Source organism: Lycorma delicatula, chromosome 4 (genome assembly GCF_047948215.1).
Source record: "Lycorma delicatula isolate Av1 chromosome 4, ASM4794821v1, whole genome shotgun sequence".
NCBI classification, from domain to species: Eukaryota; Metazoa; Arthropoda; class Insecta; order Hemiptera; family Fulgoridae; genus Lycorma; species Lycorma delicatula.
In genome coordinates, this window is record NC_134458.1 from 175,660,656 (window position 1) to 175,681,515 (window position 20,860).

The following is a 20,860-nucleotide window of genomic DNA, read 5'->3' on the forward strand; positions in this document are numbered from 1 at the left end:
TTATGAACCCTAAAATCCTGATTACTTTATGAACCCTTATATCAGCTTAAACTTTGTAGTGATCCACCTGTCATTTCCTTTGTATCTGAGGATTTTTACTATAATTATCACTGCCCAATAATGAAAATGTTTCGGGCTCAAAAATAGCTTCTTATGTATTTCCATCTGCTGAATTTAAAAATCACTGTAAAATGACCAATAGCTCTTGCTTTGGAGATACAATGACATGCCATTTTTTACCCAATCTACATTTTTAGTTTGAGAATAAGTTTGTTTTTGGAGTTGTCACTTCTGTTAAATGACAAAACACACAATGTTCTCCAGCTGTTTGTAGGTTATAACATTATTACTGTTGCTGTGACTGTGAGTTTCATATTGTTTGTGCTGTAATTAGTGCAGAATTTCTGGTTTTTGAATGCTTTTGAAGTGAAAGATTTGTTAAATCAAAATGCCACAAAAATATGTAAATTCAGTGAATATTTTTTTTTTAAATTTGTGAAATAACATTTTTGTCACAAAAACGCAATCTGACGCCTCTTTGATGAAATGAAGGTTATTTTCGGTCCAGCGCTAAAAAAATACATAGGAATCAATTATCAGAAGTTAAAAAACATTCCACAGACCAAATTTTGCAAGCTTGTGTTATTAAACATTCATTTTTTTCTTATTGTATTCATGTAAGAGTAAGCAGCTAAATTCAGGATCAAATGTAATTTTCTCATAAAAAATAATATTTGAAAAATAAAAATGAAGTTTGTAAACTCCCTAAGAAACTTACACAAATTGGAAGCAATAAAGTTATAAAAGTATGCCTAAAAGTTATTTGGTAGGTATGTGCTTATTTAATGGAAAAGAGCAAAAATTGCTCTTCCTATAGTCCAGATCTTGAATTTTGATTATCCACATATTTTTAACTTTTTATTATATCAATTATTTCAACTAGTGGTTTTAGCTTTCATCTTTATTCTTCTTATCATACCACAATGCAATTCTTTTCCAGTAATAAGCAAGCATTCTTCAAATTTAATTTTTAGCTTTTGCCCAGATGCCAGTATTATCATTAAATAACTGTGCTACTGATGCCAACTCTTGATACCCATAGATTTGCCTCTAGTTTTTTATAAATATCTTTATTCCTTTGTAATTTAGCAAGACTAATTTTTAAATGATAATTATAAAATCTTTTTATGTATTTTCTGAATTTTTTCTTTTATTTCTTTTGTATACACTAGGGCTGTCTGAAAAATTTTGAGCCTCAACATGAAGATGGCAGCATTCATCAACGAAGGTTAGAGAATGTATTAGCGCATGCGTTGAAAGGTCTCACTAAACTTTCAGCCATTTTGTACTCACTTGTTGTTTGATAATCATTTTGAGTAAGCCATTGTGAGTGTTTTTGTGAAAATGGAAAAAATTGAATATCATGCCGTGATTTGAAATGCAATACCCCTATACAAATTAAAACTGAGTTGGACACTGTTTACAGGGACTCTATCCCATCATTTGCTACTGTGAAAAGATGAGCAGCTGATTTTAAACATGGCCGTACCAGCTTGGTTGATGATGAGCGTTCAGGACGGCCAAAAACTGCAACAACCACTGATATCATCGAAAAAGATCACTAAATGCTACTGGACGACCAATGAATTAAGGATAGAGAGATAGCAGAAGCTATAGGCATGTCAAAAGAATGTTTGTCATATATTAACTGAAAAATTGAATATGCGTAAACTATCCACACATTGGGTGCTGCCTTTGCTTACTTTAGACCAAAATTGCATGAACATTTCCAAGGCTCTGTTGGAGCAGTTTAAGGAAAACAAGTCAGATTTTTTGCGTCAATTCATAACTGTAGATGAACTGTGGATCCACCACTATACTCTTGAGGTGAAAAAGCAATCAAGATAGTGGACTGCAAAGGGTGAACCTGCTCTGAAAAAGGCGAAGACGGTTCCATTGGTTGGGAAGGTGATGGCGAATGTTTTTTGGGATAGGAATGGAATTTTTTTTATCGATTATACTACATTTGTTTATTGACAATGCACCTGCTCACACTTCGATTCTAATTCCTAATCTTAAAGTTTAACTTGAAGGAAAGAGATTTTCATTGGATGAGGAGGTTATCACATACGTAAACGCCTATTTTGCAGTGAAAGGCACCAATTACTATTTGGAAGGGTTAAAGAGGTTAGAGCAACGCTAGAAAAAATGTATCGACTTGAATGGAGACTTTGTTGAAAAATAAAACTATATTTGACAGAAAAGATACGTCTTTTCTATGTTAGGTTCAAAACTTTTCAGACAACCCTCATATATTTTACAAATAAAAAAATTTACTTTAAAACATTTATTTATCATTAAGCATTTACCACTACCACATTAAAATTACCTTCCAATGTTATTTATCACTTATTTTCACTGATATTTTTTTCTATAGATATTGTCCAGTTAAATATGATTTTTTTTATCTACCTTTGAAATTGATTGTTTTTTGTGCATATTTATATACTTGGACAGTATGTGATTATTATTTAATATAACAACTTTTTTTAATAATAAAGAAATATTATTTTACTTATTATTTACATAAATGATCTTAGTACATAAAATTAAGATGGCACTACTCAAGTATTGAAAGTGCAAGGCAAGACCATTTGGTATCAGGTTACTCACTTGGTATAACAGATGTAAGGACCAATTCCTATTTCAGAATGTCTGCTTTTGGTAATATTACCCCACAATTACCTTTTATGGTTATTTGCTTTTGGCATTCCTCAGATTTTAAAATAATAAAATATACCCTGTCAGTTTTTTTAAATATTCTTTGAATATATTTTAATACATTATTTTGTAGAATTTAAATAAAAGTTTTACTGGAAAAATAAATTTCTTGGACTTGACTGCAAAACATATTTAAATTTATATTAATTTTAAACTTTTTAAAAATGGTATACTTGATCTATTTTACAGTTGCTTAACACACAGTAATTAATTTATTAATTACAAATCAAATCTGAGGATTGACCTAATTCCATACAGTAATCAGATTATCTGTAATCATGATCTGATCACAGTACAAATATGGTTACATTTAGTATCATTGCACCCAATAATGATTGTTAAACATAACGTTAAGTAGATTATGTGAAATTACGTTTGCAGTGTATTTCATCTTATATATGTAATATATTTCATCAAAATATTGACAACCTGACCTTGGTTTTAGTGCATAGATTAACGTGGTTTTATGCAAAATAGAATTTTAACTATTTTACTTTGATATTAAAATTAATTTTTAAAATATTAACCACTTTTATTTGCTTTTTAAAGAGTTAACCTACTAATGGTTTTACTAAAGTTTATCTTGGTAATAAGAAGCAAATGCCATAAAATTTAGAAAAAAAGTGCTTACAAAATTGAAAAAAGTAGATAAAGAAAAGAAGTTTTAAACTTATTTACAGATAGATGCTTTTTCAAGTCAGCAGTTCCTAATACTGTTAGAGAAAAAACATTTGGATATAGTTTCCCAACCAAATAAAAACTAAACTCGGAATTATTTAACGTATACTTTAAGAAACAAAACATTAAATATTATTTTTTAATTTAATTCTGTTTCTATTTTATTAAATGTTTTACCATGACATATTCTTACAATTATTAATGCAAAGGACAGTCTTTTACAGAGGAACCTCAGAAAGAGGCAACCAACCCTTCCTTAACAACTTGATTGCCATGAGATCCCATATAGTGTCGCTTAGTGTTAGTAACAGACCACTTGAAAAATTTAATTGTTTCCACTTTATCACTATACTTTTTCAGCAAATACTAATTCAATAATTTATGTAGTTGTCTTAAGTATCTTAAGAAAATAATATATATGATTTTTATGGCCTTGTGATGTGAGATCCCAAATGGGATCTCATGATCTACCAGTGGTGCATATTTTATGATACTGTATATTGTATTGTGTAATTCCATACATAGGATTATAATATTTCGTATAAACTAGGAAGTAAATTGCAAATTTTGGTATTTTTTTCATTAATTAAACTTAATCATATGATTTTTTACTAAAAATTTGTTACAATTTACCCATTGCTGAGATTCTTGCTGGTTGGTTGTTATGGACTTGACTTCTATTTACGTTTGCTCTGATTCTTGCTAGAGGAAATATACTAGTATATCTGCTTAATTTTTACAAATAAAGTACTTACTTAAAATCACAGTAAGCTTTATTGACAAATAATTATTTACAGGAAAATATATTATCAAAATATAAAATAAAATTGAACTATGAGAAATGTATAAAATATATTGAGATAGGCTATGTAATCATCATTATATAATTCATTAATAATAAATATTACATAAATCTTACAATAAATTTTTGTAGCAGCAGAATAGTTCATTTTATTTTGACTACCAGGAGAGTAAACCAGTATCAGTATAATTTTTTTTTTTTAGAAATCTATTTAATAAAGATGCTTAAGTAGAGATCTCTGAAAAGTACTAAACAGAGGTAACAAAAGGAAAAAGGTTGTACATTAAATAATTATTAATTAAAGCAACAGAATAATTATATTCTCCAGCTAGGATGTGATCTGCTAAGTTATTTAAATAAAGAATGCTCTAAGATATTATGCTCAAGAGGTAATTGTAGAATTAAAAATAAGAAGTCTTATAAACATACGAGATTCAGAAATGGTTTGTTCTTGAGTTACAGCTAGCTTTTGAAATATTTTTATTTCACATTGATTTCTAATTTTTTTAATGGTAAAATGAGCTGTACTGAAATTCTTGGGATTCAAATTAAGATGCAGAAAAATATTTTTATTAGAAAAATAAAATAGAATGGGTTCCAGGACTCTATCTGTTGTGGTTTCCAAGAAAACTGTTGTAAAGCCCAAAATATTGACATCAAAATCCTCTATTTAAGATTTGTCATGAAGAGACTTTGTTAAATTGTAATAAATATTTATAGAAACTTTAATTCTGAGAAAATTTATGTAAATAAAGTCGGTAGAATAAAAATATTAGTTAAATAAAGTTGACATAATAAAAATTAAACAAGTCGATAAAGAAAAATCAGGTATAAATTTAATATAGCTGTTTTATTTACAAAACAACAAATAATAAAACAGTTTAATTTTATTACTTTTATTGACATGTTGGCATCACTGACTTAATGAATTGAAAACTTATTCAAACACGATTGATTGTTGTCCTTAAATAATGTTATGAACTCATAGTCGATTGGCTTTATTTTGTTTAAAAGATTAATTGTTTACATAAAATTTTATTTTTATTTAATTTTGTTTGTATTAAATTTTTTTTCTGGCATTTTATCTTAAGGTATTTAATAGAATTTTTAACGGCTCGCAAGAGAGTGGTACTCTTCATATCATTTATATTTTGTCTAAATATAGAGGTGAAGTTGAAAATTACATATATGACAATAAAATGGTGAAAATACAGGAGTAAATTAAAAATATGAAACTTGCCTCCTTCTTCCAAGTAAGAAAGAATGTTATCTCCATTATTATTTCAATGGATAAGTATGAGTAGAAAATTTATAAAAAAATACATATACATATGTAAGTAGTTTAAAACCCATTTTAACTTTGTCAGCAATCAAAATTTTTGGGCTAAAACAGACACTGCAGTTTTTGAAGACTGCACCACAAATCTTTATATCACATTCTGGTACATTAGTGAGTGTATTCTTAGTAATTAATTTTGTGTATTTATAATTTGATCATCAGAATAATTAAGCAGAGGTACAAAAATAAATTATAAATATCATATAAATCTATGTACATATATGTATTAAATATATTATATTTCTACATACCACTCTTAACTTCCTTTGATATTTAGTAGCTTTCGTTATATGTGTTTTTGCTTTTTCTACATGCTCTCCAGCCTCTTCAACATGACGTTCTATATTATTAATCATATCTCCCTGTAAACAACATTTTAATATGTATTCAATAATCAGTTAATTCATAAAACTTAAGTTTAAATTTAGATGTGAATTTTTAATTATTTTAACTAAAATTTTATCATTTTAAATTACTTGATGAATATTAAAAAATTAACCTTACAAGTAATCATTTGATTTTATTAAACTTAATTTTTCTAAAATGAAAATAATTTTTCTATAGAATGCATTATCAAGCAGAAACATTCTAAAAATTTCTTTTAAACTGATTTTCCATTGCAATAGTTAATAATTTAAAGTGGCTTTTGTAATATCTCTTCAAAGAAAAGAAAGTTCTATTGAAGCATCTATTTTATATTTTATTATTAATCAACATTAGTTATAAAACTAGAAAATAACTTTTAGATTTATCATAATTTTGATTTATCTAGAATTTACTATAGTTTGGTTAGATTTTATTTTTTTAAGGAAAATAATCATACCTGTTGATAAAAGTTATCCTACTTGTAGAATAGTTGACTTTCTTTTCTATTAGATAAATAAATATTTTATTCTAATTGATAAATAATAATCCATTATATAAATGACATCAGGAACGTGTAGGCATGCCATGGATAAAAAATAGAACTCCCCTAGCATTTGATTGGATGGTTCAAGAGAAATTGTCGAAAACATAGATCAGAGCGGTGTTACAAAATATATAATTAATTATAAAATAAAAACTGAGTGGTGAAAGGTGATAAATAAAATAACTGTAAAGTAAACAACAATTCAGAAGGCATTAATGAAAATTATTTTGGAGGATATTTATGTGCACATTAAATTGAGAGGCAGAAAATTCATCTGTTTTCAAAAAACAATTTTTTTTTTAGTATTATTTAAAAATCCATTGACACAGTAATATTATATCAATAAAATTTTTTTTTTTTTTTTTTAATTAATTTAGTGGGAAGATCTTTTAAATAGATTGGCAATTTATTAAATTTATAAGGCCCTTTATTGTAAGCTTAAGTATTTTGTTGAGTACATGAAAACAGTTTTGTTATATTGTTTGATAAAGATGGATATTGTTATTTTTCGAGTATAAATGACTGTTAAAATTATATAAATATAACTGTTTTTTTTCTTTTTTTTTTTTGAGTTCTATTTCTATTCATCTAGACCTTTATGATCAACAGATTATCCTCCAGTTTTTTCTATTTGTTGTAATTCTTTGGCAAATTTCATCTCATAAGTATATACATACATACATACATGCATGCGCGTGCGCGTGTGTGTGTGTGGTGTAATAGTTAATAAAAACCACCTATGAATACATGAAAACATCAGAATAGCAAACTAAATATAACCTTACCAATTTATATGATAATCAGATATATATCTGAATATAAAGTAATAAGTAATCATCTCTTTCTCTGTTTAGCCTCCAGAACCACCGTAAGGTATTACTTCAGAGGATGAATGAGGATATGTATGAATGTAAATGAACTGTAGTTTTGTACAGTATCAGGTTGACCATTCCTGGGATGTGTGGTTAATTGAAACCCAACCACCAAAGAAGACTGGTATCCATGATCTAGTATTCAAATCTGTGTAAAAGTAACTGTCTTTACTAGGATTTGAACCTTGGGACTCTCAACTTCAAAATCAGCTGATTTGCAATGACCAGTTCACCACTAGACCAACCTGGTGGGTTAATGGGTAATCATTACAGGTAATGTCATTCATGTAATACCTAATTGTTGTCATGATAACTATCAGATCGCATATTCACATAATAATAAATTCATATATATGAACATACACATACACATGTTCACATACACCTGTATGTGTATGCTCACATACACATACACGAGGTGTAACAAAAATAAATAAATAGAATTTTTAATCCTATGCTCTACATCTCTTAACTGAGTTCATCTCTTTCTCTCATGATGGCAGAAACATCTATAAGGTACATCAATTTTTTTCAGTCATATTAGACACACAGTTCAAATTTGGTAGCCGAGTAATTATGGTATATTTTATTACGAGTGGCAATTTATTTTGTTTGAAATAAAGAATTTGCATTAAATTTTTAAGTTGAATAACGAATAAAGTGCAATGAACTTTTAAAGATGTAAAAGAAAGCTTTTGGTGTGGATGCTGTAAATAGGATACTGATGTTGATGCCACATCCTCTATCTCCTCCAGACCTGCATCCTGAAACTTTTTTTGTTCCTGCCAATTAAGAGAACATTAAAAGGACAACAATTTGTAATAATAGATGAAATAAAGAAAAAATCTGATGTGGCATCACATAACTTCCTTGTACACCTATTAAATTATATATACACATTTTTTTCTCACTTTATCATTTAAATTTATACTGGTTAAACTTTATTTAACCAGTATACAGGAGTTCACGAAATGGAATAGTTTAATTATTATTAACTTGTATTTATATGACACACCAGAAATCTGAAATTTTTGTTAATCAGCAACTCGTGAAGATATGAATAATACTGATCTAGAATAGTAAATTACATAACAAGAGTTGTAAGAAGCATATTACACACAAGTGAAAAAATTTACGTATTTTCACAGGTGCGTAATATATGTTACAAGTCAAGTTATGTACTGTACTTTTCTATGACCAGAATCACTTCCCCATAACAAAAAGAAAAAAATGTCATTTGAATGATACTTTTTTTATTAAATAGAAATATAAATTTGAAGAATAAAGGAGTAGGTGTTTTTGAAATTAATAATTTACAAATCATTCTTATTGTAAATGAAAATAATCTTTCTAGTAAAGTAAATACAAATATATTTTTATTTAAATTATTTGAATTCAAATGTCAATGGTAATTAATAAAATAATCTTCAAAAATAACATTAAACTGAACACAATTCAAAAATGTACAGTTAGTACCAACATAACATTGTATTTTATTGTTCTGTCAAATAATTAAATTATTTTTTTTTTAAATACATATACAATTTTTAGAAGATTTTGCTAAAAAAAATCTGAAAATAATATGATTCTAAATTATAATTTTCAGTTAATATTAAATAATCAGATATAATATACATGGTTATTACCAGCATAACACTCAATTATTCTAAATGTCAATTGCAGAGTTGATTGCAATCAAAAAGGGAGGTGCACAACTAGATGTTACAAAAGTCCTAAATACAGAATTTTAGTATTCTACGACTAATCATTTTTGAGAATGTGTAAAAGGTAAAACAAGATAGGCTTTGGAAATAAAATTATTCTAATATATTAAGATCATGTTTAATGTTTAAAAAAAATTGCTTTTCATAAGCAAATTATTTCTAATTCTGAAAGAAAATAACTATAGTGACCTTTTTCTATAAAAAAGTTAAATCAGTATAAGGCACCTAAGACCCATATTACTGTAGCTGACAAAGTGAAGGCACGGGCTTTGACATACCGATTTGAACTATATTACGTGTGTGAGTAGTAAGTACACTGTTTACGTGTCTTCATTTTTTACAATTGTATTTTTCCTTCATACAGCCCCAACTCCCCCAAGACGACCAGCCCATGCTAAAAAGCTTAACACAGTCGTCTCAGGGTTTCATGGCAGCGCAGTCTGCCCTCCCTAGCTCGTTCGAACTCGGACATCCCATCGGGGTTTCTCGAGCCTCCTCAAAAACGTACTAATCACCTCTTCCGGTGATCAGAATTTTTCTCCGCACCCTTCCAGTCCCTATTGTACCTGATCAAGACACACATTTCGTTTGCCCTTCACAGTTACGCGTCCCCCCATGCACACCTCGAGGGTCCCCCATGCCATCATCGGGGAGCTCCGACCCACCCACTCTTGCGCGTGAGTAGGCCCGAACACCCTAGGCTACGTGTCTTCATCACAAAATACTAACATGCAATATTCAATTACACTCAACATAAATGGCTCTAAGAATTTCCTTAGCATTTTATATCAGTGTATATATTAATTTTGTTTCATGTCACTCAAGTAGATACGTGGTGTAAGTGAGAACCTGTCAGATCCATAACCATGCACACATCGGTTCAAATCCAGCTTCTCATATACATATATATTTATTAAACTTTATTTTTTTTTAAATTTAAATATGTTGATTTATTAATAATTATAACTTCTGATTATAAAAACTTTTGAATTAAAATGAAAAGTACACAAAATTTTATTTCACTAATAACTTCTGATTTTTTTCATTTTTTATTTTTTTTTGTTATTATTCAATTATTATTTATTGTTAATTTTTTTTACAATCAGAGGTTAATAATTATTAATAAATCAATATATTTAAATTTAAAAAAAAGTTAAAAAAAATATATGTATATGAAGTTGGATTTGAACTGATGTACCTTCCTCTTGTAAGATCAAATATTTATTAACTAAAATTTTATTTGGCTATAACTCTGAAGCCTTTTTGGCCCAGTTGATTGCAATCAAAAGGTAAGGTACACAACTAGATGTTACAACAGTCCTAAACACAAAATTTCAACATTCTACGACCAATCGTTTTTGAGTAAAGCGAAATACATATGTACAGACATCATGCCGAAACTAGTCAAAATGAATTCAGGGATGGTCAAAATGGGTACTTCCATTGAAATCTGAAAACCGAAATTTTTCGCCATTACAGTACTTCCTTTACTTTGTACAAGGAAGTAAAAATGCTTTCCACAGATGTTTTGAGGAGTGGAAGAAATAATGATGTAAATATGTTACATCTCTTGAAACTACTTTGAAGAGAATAATACCAATAGAAGAAAAAATAATTTTTTTTTATAAAAATTAATATTCTCATTTTTTTTATCACACCTCATATATACATACAATTCTGATTTCAACTGCTTTGTAGTGTCATTTTAGTCTTTCATTTTGAAGACCTGATTTGAACCTCGGACAGAGAGTTAAATTTTTTCACTCATTACAAAAGATCCTTTTATTACTTTCATCCACAAGCTTTTAACTATTGTGTGAATTAATAAAAAAAAACATAAATGTAATTATAAGGAATTGTTTTGAATTAAATAATTTTGCTGATAATTTTATTTCAACTAAATAAAAATATAAAACAATTAAGATAAAGTTATAATATAAATAAGTATTGACAATAATTAATATTTAATAATCATATCTATTATTAATTATCTATAGTGTTAGATAATAAAGAATTAAACATAAATTGTCATAGAAGTCCTGTTTAGAAATTACCATACAATATAAAGTGTGAAATACTTTACACTTTAGGCCACTTATCACCTACTTCAACCACCACGTGTGCCACTTTAAAAAAAAGAAAACATTCAGGTTATATAAGTTTCACAATTATTTCTGATTTAGTAAAGAGTTAATTACTTTTTTTTTAAAATGACAATGACATTACTTAACTTTACTGCATGTGCATACAACTGAAAATTAATTAAATCATTCCCCTAATGATTTGAAAATTACAAAACTTAATTTATTTTTTAACTAATCCAAAATAATTAAAATGCCTTCTAGATTGATTTGTTAAACCAGTAAAAATTATAAAAATTAGAGTGTAGGTTTAGGCAAAAAGAAAATTTCATGTAAGCTATCATAAGACATGTTAAAAACAACTTAAATGGCAATTTCATTACCTACATTTAAAATAAATGTGAAAACTTACTTCCAACCAATATGATGAGGATTTAAAAGTGTTCCTACCTAGATCATAACTCACTTAAAAGTACATAATTTTAAACATTTAAATTCAATTAGCTGTAATAGTAAAATTTATTAAATCCAAAATTAAGCGGATTCTTTTTTCAAAGATATTAATTACAGTGGTATTTCTAACAATAGTTTTTCAAAAGTTTAAAAAAAATATATTGGATAAAAAAAGGAAAATCATAGTAAAGTCTATCACCCCTCAAAAGAAAGGACTCATCATTATCTTTTCATCCCTCTTTATAACATTTTTCAAAGAAAATAATAGAATCCCTTCTACAAAATATGCAAGTCATCATAAAAAATCTCATAACTGTAAATTAAACCATTATGAAATTAAAAAAAATAGAACATATGTGCAACCATTTAAAATTTTGCAAAAAACATTTTATTATTGTTGAATCGATTTCAACATTAAGAAAAAAAAGATGATAATTTTTTGATCATTATCATTATTTTTGGGTTACATATAACCATTTGAAATTAAAAAAAAAAATGGAAGATGGTAATTGTAATTGTGTTAGTGAGGTCTAGGATACCATAACCAGGGCTCAAAAAATTTAACGGCTATACTAGAATAGAAACTTGACTATCCTACAAGGACAAACTTTTACCTTCCCATCCTTACCTCTTTAGCTCCATCTATGATTATGCTTTATATTTTAAGTGAATAAAATTAACTCGTTAAGTTGTAATAAAATTATTATTAAATCAGAATTGTGGTTAATCAAAAAAAGTTTAACTACTTGCTGAGCACAAAATATGAGCGTCAAAAATAATATTAATGGCATTACATTGTGATACTATCATTTCTTGTATTATTTTAAAAGAAGAATTATTAAAAACTGTAAACTTTCAAATTATATGGAAATAGTTCATCAAGTGTAATTTACATCTTCTACAAATTCCAAATATAACACACCTTATTTCAGAATAAATTTTTGAGATTTATTCCAAGATCCACATCTTCTGTGGAGTCTCCTGTAGAACTAGTTTGAATGCCACCCACCGTAAAAAGGCTGGTCCGTTAAGTATATAGTGAAAAAATATATTCAATCTATATTGTGTTTTTTTTGTATACTGGTCAACAGCTAATAAAACATGCCAATAGTGTAAAGAGAAGTGACCCAGTGTTCTTAAATTCAGCTATCTGACAAACTTTACTTAAGATATTAGAATTGTACTTTACTTCAACCCCTTCATTTTCCAGAATGCAACTTCTTGATAAATTCCAGCTACTACAGAGCCAACAATAGTAATAGATGAAGCTTGTCTCCTTACTCAAAACCAAATATGTTGTTTTATTTATTTATCTCATTTATATTTATTATTATATACATATTTATATTTATTTCATAGTTTTATTTATCTGATCTTTATTTTTTCCTACAGTTTTTTTCCCAATCTGCCTTTCAGTTTAGGTGGTAATTACATTATTAAACTGAGAAAATCACTTTTCTATTCGTTGCTTTGTAAAATGTCCCTAACACTAGTCAACAAAATTTAATTTTTTATTTGTTAAATGAGAGTGAATGGCTGATTCTTACTTTATTTTTTTGCTGATTTCATATATGTAATCGATTTTTTCTATCGGGCTCAGTTTTTTTGTAACTGAAATTTCTTTTGGAACAAAATGTTATATGATGAATGTAATATGACAATACATTACATGCATTTTGTACTCAACTAAAATCTATTTTTTCTGGATTTTCTACTGTAATTTGGTGTAGTTATCCCTCTTTAGATTCCAACATTAATCGGCTAACATTTTTGGGTTCCATTTTCCCTGGTATTGTGTTTCTATTGTAGACATCTCCTGGTGAAAGCATTCTCCATGTTTATCGCTGATAGCACTGAAATTGTTAGAGAAAAATCCAAATGTGAATATAAGAAATGAATTTTGAGTGACATGTTACACCAAAGTTCTTTGTAGTTTTGAAGGAGTTCATTCACAAGTTCTCTGTAGTTACTTGCTTTATGGTTTCCAAAGAAGTTGTTTACCACATTATGAAATGATTTCCATGCAGCAACCTCCAAGTCATTCAAACATTCTTCAAACGCCGGATCACTCATTAGTTTTCTTATTTGTGGTCTAACAAATATACCTTCCTTTATTTTAGCACCGCTTATATTAGGGAATTTGATTTTTAGAAACTGAAAACGCCTGCACCATTATGATCAATTGCTTTAACAAAATGTTTGAATAAACCTAGCTTAATGTGTAGTGGTGGAAGACACACTTTTTCTGATTTTACTAATGCCTGACTAACAACATTCTTCTCTTCTACCGTCAGTACCTCTCTCTTTGGCCACTGCTCTTTTACGTAATGATTTTTCCTATCCCTACTGTCCTACTCGCACAAAAAGCAACAGAACTTAGTGCATTCAAGTTGCAATCCAAGTAAAAGTGCTATTACTTCCAGATCTCCACAAATATAACATAAATATTTCCCATACTGAGTCTTGCTCATTACTAGTTTCATACTTTCATAAGTCTCCTTCATGTGAACAACGTATGTCAATAGTATTGATGGGTATTTATTTCCAATGTGAAGTAGACCACGTTTCAAACTAAGCTTTGATGATTCAATAAAAAGTCATCATTCTTCAGGATGGTACATATGTCCCGAAGCTTCCAGTAAAAAGTCCTTATCATTACAGTATACTAAGTTTTCGTACTGAGAGAAGTTTGCCGTTTGTTATGGAAAGCACTTATTTACTATTTGGTTGTAAAAAATACCATAAATTTCAGTCGTGATGCTAGTATTTCTGTTTGATTCTTTGACAAATTTAGATCACGAACCAGATATTTAATTCTGACTGATTAATTAAATGGGGTTCAGTATATCTATTTTCTAAAAATTTTGGATTTCTTTCTTTATCGCTGATATGTCAGCACAAGATTCAACACTTTCATCTTCATCTAAGTTTCATGTATGTGGTGGTACTGGAATTGGAAGCTCTTAGCTATGTGCCACTGGCTGCATGGCAGAGGGAATATTTGTGGATCTATTTATGTTGACAAAATGCTGTGCTTATGGAGTTAATGCATGATACTATCTGAAAATAAGAATGGTAGTTGCAAAAAAACTAAGCCTGACAGTAGAATTCTGATTTCATATTTGAAATCAGCATGAAAAATACTATAAGAATCAAATATTCACTCTCATTTAACAAAATCATTGTTGATCAGTGTAATTAGCAGGAAATCACATTTTTTAGTTTTATTTTTATTTTCAATTTATATTTTATAAAAATGGTTTTCATTTTGTATTTGCAAAAGAGACTATATTATGCTCTCATTACTATTTTTAATAAGGTATTACCTCAATTAAAATAGCTTTTCACAGATTTATTTAAAATTATGGTTTTTAAACTGAATTTTTGATAATTTTCTATTTTGTAATGTGTACAAATAATTTTTATTAACAAATTACAAACTGTTATTTTTTGTATCATTTTATTTTTACCAATCTAAACAAAATATTTATTATTAACAAATTTTTATTAATCAAAAAATACCAGGTGGCATTACCTGTTAGAGGGTTATTTTTACATGCATTCTTTCAAATAAAAATTATTCAACTTATTTTCATAAATAACCATAAGTATCATTATAGGTTAATAGAATTATTATGCAGTATCTTTCAATGCTTAGTTGAAGTTTAAACTAAATTTGATTAACCACAACTCTCACAAGGCTGCTAGTTTAGCTCAGTTTTCCATATCGTTTTACCACTATTCATTGGCAATTAAGCAAAGCAAACAAAAATGTAAATTAAAATAGTCTGTTAAAGTACTTATATCAGTATATATATTTAAATGAAATTCTCGTATAAATTAATTTCATAAAATTACATACCACAATTGAACCTAATTTAAATAACTAAATTAGATTTTAGTGTATGCAAACAAGATAAAAAGATAAAAACTTTTCCAATATACAGTATTAAGTTAATTGTTACAGTATATGTTATATAAACATTAGGGCCATATTTTAAAAACTTAAGAAAGTGGTTTTATTTTCAATGAGAAAAATAAAACTTTCTTCATTGTACTACGTTATAAGAGTCAGCCGTATTTCAAAAAGTCCAGATTAATATATATATCAAAATAATAAATATATAAAATAATAATAAAAAAAAAAACAAAAAAAACAGGAAACAGATGAAGATGATACAGAGAATAAAAATTAGAAATTCTGTTTATAAAGTTATTCATATTTATTAAATTAGGATACAGAAATACAGTTTTTAAAAACCCTAATTTTGAATAAATTTGGGGGAAGATGGTTTAAGTGAATCAGTACCTTAAAAATAGTAATGGAAGCATAAATATAGCTCTTTTTTGTTAGTATTATATGAAAATAGTTCTGTTGTCTGGTTTGACATGAATATTTTATTTATTTATTTTTTATTTTTTTTTTAAAAGGGCCTTTATTTATTAACATAGATTTAAGGCTAAACGTTATGTAAAACTAAATAATGTGGTTTCCTTCTAATTATCCAAAATTGATTATAAGAATGTTCATAAATCTATGAATAGGAAACATTTTTTTTATTTTAATGTTGTAGTTATTCGCTAAAAGGAAGTGTAGATTGTAAAACGATAAGGAAAGATTCAGATCAGACATGTTTTTCCAACAGATTTATTGTTTTGTATTTATTTTAAAATTATATTTATTCATATAACTATTAATGAATTTTTAGGATAATAATATCATATAGCAGTTTAATTTAATTAGTAAGGTAAAGAAATTACTTTCATTAGTTTTAATCTTTTTTTTTCAAGTTGCAGTACGCAAAGTACTGCAAGCTGTTTAATTTCATCAAGCATTAAGGTTATCAAAGTTATTTCATAATTCTTATTGTCCCTTCACCAGTGCAGCAGCAAACTCTCTTTGATAAGTTTTACAATATTTTAATATCATTATTAACAGTAAGTAGTTAGTAACAGTAAGTAGTTATGTGGCTGCTCAGTTTTAAAAATATAAATTGTTTTAGTTTAAATAGTGAAATTATTAAAAGTTTTAGATGATATTGACAAAAAAGGTCTTTTTTTTGTTATCAAATAAAAATAAAGTTTTTGTGAAAAATATTCTGTATGCTTAAAAATCATAACATTTGGATAAAACTTTAATGAAAAAGGATGAGTTATTGAGCTTATGAAAATAAAACATTTTTATCTCTACCCAAGCACTTTGTTTTGTAAATAAAATAATTAATTGTTTCTGTGCTAAAAGAAATTTAATTTAAAATGGTAAATTAATGATAAATTTAATTTCTAATTGACTTTTTAAGTAAGAGGATCTTTTCAATTTGACCCATAGATAATATGTGTATATATTTTTGTTACATTCCTCTGATCTCTTCTCTCTCTTTAAATTTCTTTCCTTTAAGCAGAATTTTAAGCTTAGGAAAGAAACAAAAATTGCAGGGAGCCATGTCTTTAAAGTAAGAAGTCTGCTCGGAAGTTGTTCAGTCCCATATTTTGCTAGGAATCTTTGGATAATTTGTGATGTATAGGTTGAAGCACTGTCATGATGAATATTTTAATCACCATTTTTCAAAAGTTGTGGTTTCTTAGGTTGAACAGCATCTCTTAGCCTACAAAGAACAGTTATGTAGTACTCTTTATGGACAGTTCTTTCTTGAGGAGCATACTCCTGATGAAACATACCATGATAATCAACAAATACTGTGCATGAGATTCATGTTGTCATAAAAATTTAACAACTAAATATTTATCTAATCTCAGCGTCTTTGTTATTTCTTTGCATTTATTTTTCTTTTTTACTTCCGTGTACAAAGTAAAAGAAATATCCATTTTGACCATCCCTGAATCCATTTTGACTAGTTTTGGCGTAACATCTGTATGTACTTATGTATTTTGCATAACTCAAAAACGATTAGCCGTTGAATGTTGAAATTTTGGATTTAGGACTGTTGTACTATCTAGTTGTGCATCACCCCTTTTGATTGCAATCAACTGAACCAAAAGTGTCCAAAAACGTTTGGATTTTGAACTTTTTCATAACTGCAGTAATAAGCCCTCATTGTGAGCTTTTCAATGATATATCATAAGTGGTACTTGTTTTCATTGGTTCCAGAGTTATAGCCAAATAAAACTATGATCAATGAAATATTTGGATCTTACAAGGGAAGGCACATCGGTTCGAATTAGTCATTTCCTTTTTTTTTTAACTTTTTTCTTTTTTAATTTAAATATATTGCTTTATTAATAATTATTAATCCATAATTGTAAAAGAATCTTTACAATAAATAATAATTCAATAATAACAATAAGAAAAAAAAATATATGAAAAAAAATCAGAAGTTTATTAGTGAAATAAGATTTTATGTACTTTTAAAAATGTGTATCTGTAATTTAAAAGGCATTATTACATATTTTTTTGTATACAAGTATGTAATATATCTGGTGAAACATCTGATTATTTAATATTAATTGAAAATTATAATTTAGAATTGTTTTCAGATTTTTTAGTTTCATTTTATTTAATTATTCTGGAATTTCTGTTTAATTTTATTTACGTTAAAGTTAACTACAGAGTGACTGAAAAATAGACCCTCACAAGAACAACATATACACTGAGGCATACATGCCCAATATTAAATAAACTTCAAAAAATTCTTATCTTTTTGTTCATTACTCTTCTGATATTATCGGACATTATTCTCCCTAAGTCAGAGTTGATCTTCTTTTCGTTTATTTGTTTTTTGTTGCCAACCATTTAATCGAATTTTGGTTTGATGTAATTCTTCTGATGTTAATTTGTGTACACATTCTCTAGATTTCAAATTCTCTCTCTCTTTATATTCATCATCCTCTTTGTATTCTTTCCTTGGTTTTAATGTTTTCTTACTCTTTATATTTATCATCTACTCTTAATTTTTTTATTCTTCCCTTGTTCTTAACATTTTCTTCTTCCTATTCTTCTTCTTGTTGTTTATTGAAATATATTTCTTCATGTCATCTTTCTTTTTCCTGTATGATTGTTTCTTTTTCATTTTTGATTTTTCACTAAATCATCCATTAATAAAAACTGAATATTTTACACCGTAAGGTTGAAATTAACATTTGTAACCAGTATACAGGAGTTCACTAAACGGAAGAGTTTAATTATTATTAACTTTTATTTATCCGACACACCAGAAATCTGAAACTTTTGTTAATCAGCAACTCACTAAAATATGAATAATACTGCTCTAGTAATACGAGTAATGAAGGGACTTGTACTCTATCCTAATACTTCATGTAAGATTGTTGGATTAATAATTATATAAATATTTGATAATAAAAACTAATATTTCAGCAATTGTGTAACTGTCTACTTTATTAAAGAATTGGAGGATCATAACTCACTTTCAAACGAAATAAATTTAAATGAACTGCAGCAAAATGTGTATATGTAATTTAATAGGCATACAAGGTAGTCATATTTTGTCCACATCAGATTTTTCTGGTTGCAGATATCTTATCATAGGATTTTTTGTATATAGTTTTTTACATGCGATGAATATGTTTAAGAAAAATGTTTAAAAATAATCAAAATCAGTTTAAAAACAAAGCAAATTCTAAAAGCTAAAAAATAATACTTTTTCAATTCATCTTCAATATTTTTTTCTTTTTTTAATTTTCACTTACTTTACTTTAAGCAAAGTTCTTACAGTTTGCTCCACATCCCATATCTCAATTTCCATACTTTCCTATCCATCCTTTCACCCTCCACCATTCCTCTCTCTTCCATCGCCTTTGCACCTCTTCTCACCACGTCTGCTGGGACTACCTCTCTTTATTCTTGCTCTTGAACAATAATTTAACACCTTTTTTTGCTACATCTCTTAACTCATCCATTAAACATGTCCATACCAAACTGTTTTTCTTCGATTCTTCTAATTATGGAAGTCATCCTTTTTATACTATCTCTAATTATCTCATTCCTTAGTTGGTCCAATTTTGAAAGTTAGCAAGCTCTATGGAAAAGTCCATTAAGAAAGCCTCCAAATACTCCCTATTCCTTATGCTCACCTGTCAGCACTCTGAGCCATACGTCACAATAGGTTTAGGTTCAATTACCACATTGTACATATGTTTAGTTGTAACTGTTATCTGTGATGACCGAAGTTCCAAATTGCCTCTCTTCCCTGACCAATCCTAGCTCTGATATCAACCTCATATCCTCCATCCTCAAAAGTAAGTGTTCCAGGTACTTAATCATTACATAATTTTGCATCCCCACCACCTCTACATCTCACCTCTCTCCTCTCCTCTTTCACCTATCTTAACATATCCAGTTTCCCTTAAATTAATCTTCATACCCAATTTGAGGAATTTCTCTTTTAACTTCCTTGGCATATACAAGATATCCTTTTTAATTTTTAAACCATCAAATTAAGGTAAGTAAGTTATTTGTAGTTGTTTTAAATTTGATATCAACTTCTAAAAGTCACTATGTAAAAATGAGGTTTTAGAAAGTAATAGTTTTATTTGTTTTATTTAAACATTATATATATTTCTCTTAGTATAAAATTTTTGGGAGTAAGATACAGAAGTTCAAATACAACCCTGATCTTTGATGTACAGATTATAATGATTGTTAATGCTATGAAATTGATTAGAGTTATATTTCTTATAGTACACAGACTTCCATAGTGGAGTAGTAACAACCTCTTTACTATCTGGAACGTTCCAGTTTTATATCGCAGTCAAACTTGGAATTTTTCAAAAGCTATAACATTTTCACACCACATTTCCAAGTTTAAGTTTCTAACTTATGTAGCAAATTAATTATTAAGGAAAATATATATATATCATGCATTATATATACAGTTTCTCCAAGCAATGAATCAATTGTTTGTTAGTAATATATACCTCTGAAAAATAAAGGTAAAACTACTCTGCACTTCTTATTTCATACATCTGAATCTGTTAGAATAATATCTGTGCTTAGGAGATGATGGTATTGGTCAAACCATTGTTTGGGTGAATGGTATATACACAAATATTTATTTACTAATAAATATTTATTTTATAAACAATACCTGTTGCTCGACTAATAGAGCCATTTCGACAAATAAATCTCTGAGCTCTGTAATTGATTTCTCTAATTTTAAAAGTTCTTCATGCCTTAATTGTACATCTTCTAAAACTCTTCTGGCTTCCTTTGTTTCTGTAATTATCTGTAAGCAAATATTTTAAG

The 20,860-nt window shown here is 27.7% G+C and overlaps 1 protein-coding gene across 4 annotated transcripts in view; it reads right to left on the reverse strand.

Annotated features, from left to right (window-relative positions):
• The window catches only part of LOC142324086 (syntaxin-like), a 206,194-nt gene that overhangs the window by 13,900 nt on the left and 171,434 nt on the right, over positions 1–20,860 (reverse strand). For all 4 annotated transcript variants that reach the window (XM_075364719.1, XM_075364718.1, XM_075364720.1 and 1 more), the window contains exons 7-8: positions 20,703–20,840; positions 5,852–5,962 (exon numbers count right to left, since the gene is read on the reverse strand). In XM_075364719.1, coding sequence (XP_075220834.1) covers positions 5,852–5,962; positions 20,703–20,840 — 249 coding nt within the window. The remainder of the gene's footprint in view (positions 1–5,851; positions 5,963–20,702; positions 20,841–20,860) is intronic.